The sequence below is a fragment of the Cyprinodon variegatus genome, unplaced genomic scaffold (assembly GCF_000732505.1).
Source record: "Cyprinodon variegatus isolate N-32 unplaced genomic scaffold, C_variegatus-1.0 Scaffold1476, whole genome shotgun sequence".
Taxonomy (NCBI): Eukaryota; Metazoa; Chordata; class Actinopteri; order Cyprinodontiformes; family Cyprinodontidae; genus Cyprinodon; species Cyprinodon variegatus.
In genome coordinates, this window is record NW_015151929.1 from 81,041 (window position 1) to 85,141 (window position 4,101).

A 4,101-nucleotide genomic window follows, 5' to 3' on the forward strand; every position below is an offset into this window, starting at 1 on the left:
CTCCAACCTGTGTATTATCCTGCTGGTACTGATCAGATGTATACCTGTTCTTTTTGTGCAGAAACGTGTGCGTCGCCGCCTCAGTCGCGGCTCGTCTACTGTTACCCGGTTCGCCTTTCGATCCCGACCCCCACCTTGCCCCGGGTGGAGCTGCACTTTGAGAACGACATGGCATGTCTTCGCTTCAGAGGAGAGATGCTGAAAATTAACAGAGGACACTTCAGCAAGCTGGTTAGCTATGTTTTCTGAATACTACCGTTAATACTCCTCAGTAATCCGAGTGGAACGAACAGCATAACCTTGGTTGGACCAGGGAGACCTTCCTCATGCGAGGTCGGTTAATGACGAGTAGATTTAGGCTCTGGTCACAGTGCATGTAATGTATTCATGCTTATTTCTGACTTTGAGCTGAAATCCGGTGGGTTTTTTCCTCTGGGTCGTTTTGAGGAGTTTAAATTGACCTGCGTTGCAGAAGAAGAAGGTAGATGTCAAACAGCAGCGTTGTTTACAGAAGTAATAACGGATGTAACTGTCATTAGAGGTGTTCAGTAAAGCTTTAAGCAAACCCTGCCACCAGGAGAGCTTTTGTTGCATTCTTTAGAAACTAGAGTTGATCAGTTTGAAGTCTTTCCGATTCCAGGTCTTCATTCTGATTTTTTTTTTGGAGACGGGGTAAAACGTGCTCCTCCTCTCCATGTTCACACCTATCCTGCCTATCTCTACCTGTTCCCACCTGCCTTGCCTTTCCTTACCTGTCTCTCTCATCTCATCTGTCTATGCTAGGAGTTGCTGTACAGGTACAGCTGTATTGATGACTCTCGGTTTGAGAAGTTCCTGGCCAGAGTTTGGTGCCTCCTCAAGAGATACCAGGTGAGCTGACTCCGCGGGCCCAGCGTCGGTATGTGTTTGCAGTGATGCCTTGGTTAACCAGGTGCTTGTTTCTCTAGGCAATGTTTGGCAGTGGAGTTCATGAAGGGACCGGTTTACAGGGGGCGCTGCCGGTGGCGGTATTCGAGGCGTTGAATCGACACTTTGGCGTCACCTTCGAGTGTTTCGCCTCGCCGCTTAACTGCTACTTTAAACAGTTCTGCTCCGCCTTCCCTGACATTGATGGCTTCTTCGGATCCAGAGGGTGAGACGGCAACTGGGATCGGGTTATTGGGGCAGGGAACTTCTTCGGGACTCCTCCAGTGTGTCTGTGAATGTCTGTAGGTTTCCCATGGTGCTGATGGTCTGTAACCAGTCTGACTAACTGGTGTGTTTCAGGCCCTTCCTGTCCTTCAGTCCAGTCAGTGGCTCATTTGAAGCCAATCCTCCATTCTGTGAGGAGCTGATGGACGCCATGGTGACCCACTTTGAGGTGAGACCCAATTCATTCTGTGTTATCTTGGTCTATTCTGGATGCCGGTCTTAATGGTTTGGGTTCTCTTTTAGGAACTGTTGAGTCAGTCTTCCGAGCCTCTGTCCTTCGTCGTCTTCATCCCTGAGTGGCGTAACCCAGTGACTCCGGCTCTGACCCGGATGGAGGCTAGTCGATTCCGCCGCCACCAGCTGACCATTCAAGCCTATGAGCACGAGTACCGCTCTGGGAGTCAGCACGTCTGCAAGCGGTACTGGTTCTACCTCACTAATACTGTGTTCTGGTTCTGATCTGACAGAACCAGGCTGTCTAAGAGGAAACGGTTATTAAACTCTTTAAGGACGCGTATGAAGTCCAACATAATTAATACCGCTGGCAGATTTAGCTTTTAAGTTTTTAACTTAATGAGAGTGGGCTGCTTCGGCTTGTCTGAAAGATTTTCCATTTATACATCCTCTTATCGATTGTTCTGTTTTCAGGGATGAGATGTACTACCGGGCCGTTCATGGTACCGCGGTGATTTTCCTCCAGAATGACGCCGGATTCGCTAAGTGGGCTCCGACACCAGAGCGTCTGGCGGAGCTGAACGCGGCCTACCGCCCCACTCTGTCCCGCACTTCCTCACTGTCCACACCGGGTCCCGCCCAGTCGGCTTCCGGAGACAGAGACTCCACCCCTAAGGCCTCTGATAGGACACAGAGTGGTATGATGTCACCTGGTGGCCATGACAACAACAACAACAATGGCAGCAGCAGCAGTAGTAGCAGCAGCCCTCAAGACAAGCTCACTGCTCCGTAGAGGGGCGTGGTCTGCAGTGACCACGCCCCCAATGTAAATGTGTGTTTACAAATGTCCTTTGTTCCTCTCACAATGTCCCTCACCAGCACCTGTAGCACATCCTCACCTCTGATCGATAATCTACCACCGCCATCAGGGGGCGGAGCCTCGTTCCAACTGCACTACATCTTTTTAGTTTGTTGGCTGCTCTGATTGGTTGAAGCTCATCTCAGAGTGATGTCAGTATGGATAGATAATAGGAAGCAGCTGATTCAGAGCACCAGCAATAAAATCCCACCTGGGAGAAGACCCCTGATTGGTCCATTCTCCCCTCAAAGGCTGGTGATTGGTTGTCATGGCAGCTATCATTTCTGGGACTCGTCTTTGTTTGACTCAAATGGAATCTCATCTCCTCACCGTTAAAACCAAGCTGGGTTCTGAGTAGTTGAGAACAGAGTAGTTGGGGCCACTGCCTCAGAGGGGCGGGGCATCAAGTACATCTTAGGCTCGTTTGTCCATCCTGCCTTCTAATCAGAATAATCATTTTTTATTCCCAATCGTTTTCATAATCAGATGAGTTCTGACCCTTTTTATGAGTTTTACACAGATAAGATCTGTTTCGGGGGGGGTTCAGTTTTGTCCAGTTAAATCAAATGGACTCTAATCTAGGTCGGTCCCATTTAGCACTATTTAACTTCATCTGTTTTTCTTTGACACATTGAAATCTGTTTGGTTCTGGTTTGATCTAGTTTAACTTGGTTAGACCTAATCTGATCTTGTACTTGTTTCTCTATTCGCTCTGTTCTGGTTTATTTTGCTAATCTGTAATAGGAAAAAAAAATGTGAAACAACTGACTCCTACTTGTCACCGCCGGTGGCTGAGTGCTCTCTGATTGGCTGGTGGTGGACCTATCAGACTCCTGTCTGTGTGTAGATACTGTACAGCTGGACTGGTCTGAGGTCTTGGTGTTTGTTTTGCTGTTGAACAGTTTTTAATTTGTTCTAATTTAACCTTTTTAAGCAATGAAATGTTGATGTTTTCATTCTCACTGTTTATTTTAACCAAACCAAAGTGTTTTATGATGTATATGAGTGTGTACAGTAGAGCTGTGTATGACTGACAGCTGGGATCCTTCTGCTCTCTGCATGAAATCAGTGGACTCTGATCATGGAGGAAGTTGTAACCTGGACTCTCGGTCCACCCAGGAGGCCTTTTGGCTTCAGTGTAAATTCAGTCTTTCCTTCATGCTGCCGGCAGACAACCTGCAGCTTCTCTCCTAGTAAAAATATATCCAGCCCAGAAATAATCAGTCACCTTGTCTTTTTGTATTCACACCAGTCACATGATCACAGAGTTAACAGTTGACTCCCTTCTTGACACACCTAAATACCTGGAAACTGATTAAAAAAAACCCCAAACCAGTCAGACTTGATTGTAATCCATTGTTCTTCGCAGGATGTCGGTAGAAACCAAAACCTGACCTGTCACATTTGATTGGGTGCAATAGTTGATGTATATTACTGGATAGGACAGCCCTATAAGTTGCTATGGCTAAGGTTGCTATGTCAGGAAAACCATGCTGTTCTTATCAACTTGGATCTGTCATCAAACTAATGTAAAACCGTTGTCTGATTTTCATTAAATATGGAAATTCCAGTTATGATATATAGAAAAATGTACTATTTCTAAACAGCAATCCATAGGAAGTGTTCGAAATGTGCGTTAAGGAAGTGGTTAGAGCATAGAGCTTGGAATCCTGAGGTTCTGAGTTTGAGTCCCACTCCCACAGACTGCCACTCTGGCTTTCTGAGCAAAGACCCTTAAACCCACAATGCTCCCCAGGCGCCGCACAATGGCGGCCCACTGCTCCCCAAGGGGATTGGTTAAATACAGAGGTAAATTTCTCTAATGTGAATAAAGTAAATAGTTAAGTTATTGTCTTGACTTAACAGATACCTGCAGC

The 4,101-nt window shown here is 46.6% G+C and overlaps 1 protein-coding gene across 1 annotated transcript in view; it reads left to right on the forward strand.

Moving 5' to 3' along the window:
- The window catches only part of pcif1 (PDX1 C-terminal inhibiting factor 1), a 15,498-nt gene extending 12,735 nt beyond the window's left edge, over positions 1–2,763 (forward strand). The window contains exons 11-16 of the mRNA XM_015403294.1: positions 3–231; positions 784–870; positions 948–1,132; positions 1,267–1,360; positions 1,435–1,610; positions 1,840–2,763. Of these exons, the coding sequence (XP_015258780.1) occupies positions 3–231; positions 784–870; positions 948–1,132; positions 1,267–1,360; positions 1,435–1,610; positions 1,840–2,158 (1,090 nt within the window). The 3' untranslated portion in view covers positions 2,159–2,763. The remainder of the gene's footprint in view (positions 1–2; positions 232–783; positions 871–947; positions 1,133–1,266; positions 1,361–1,434; positions 1,611–1,839) is intronic.
- The last annotated feature ends 1,338 nt before the right edge of the window (positions 2,764–4,101 follow it).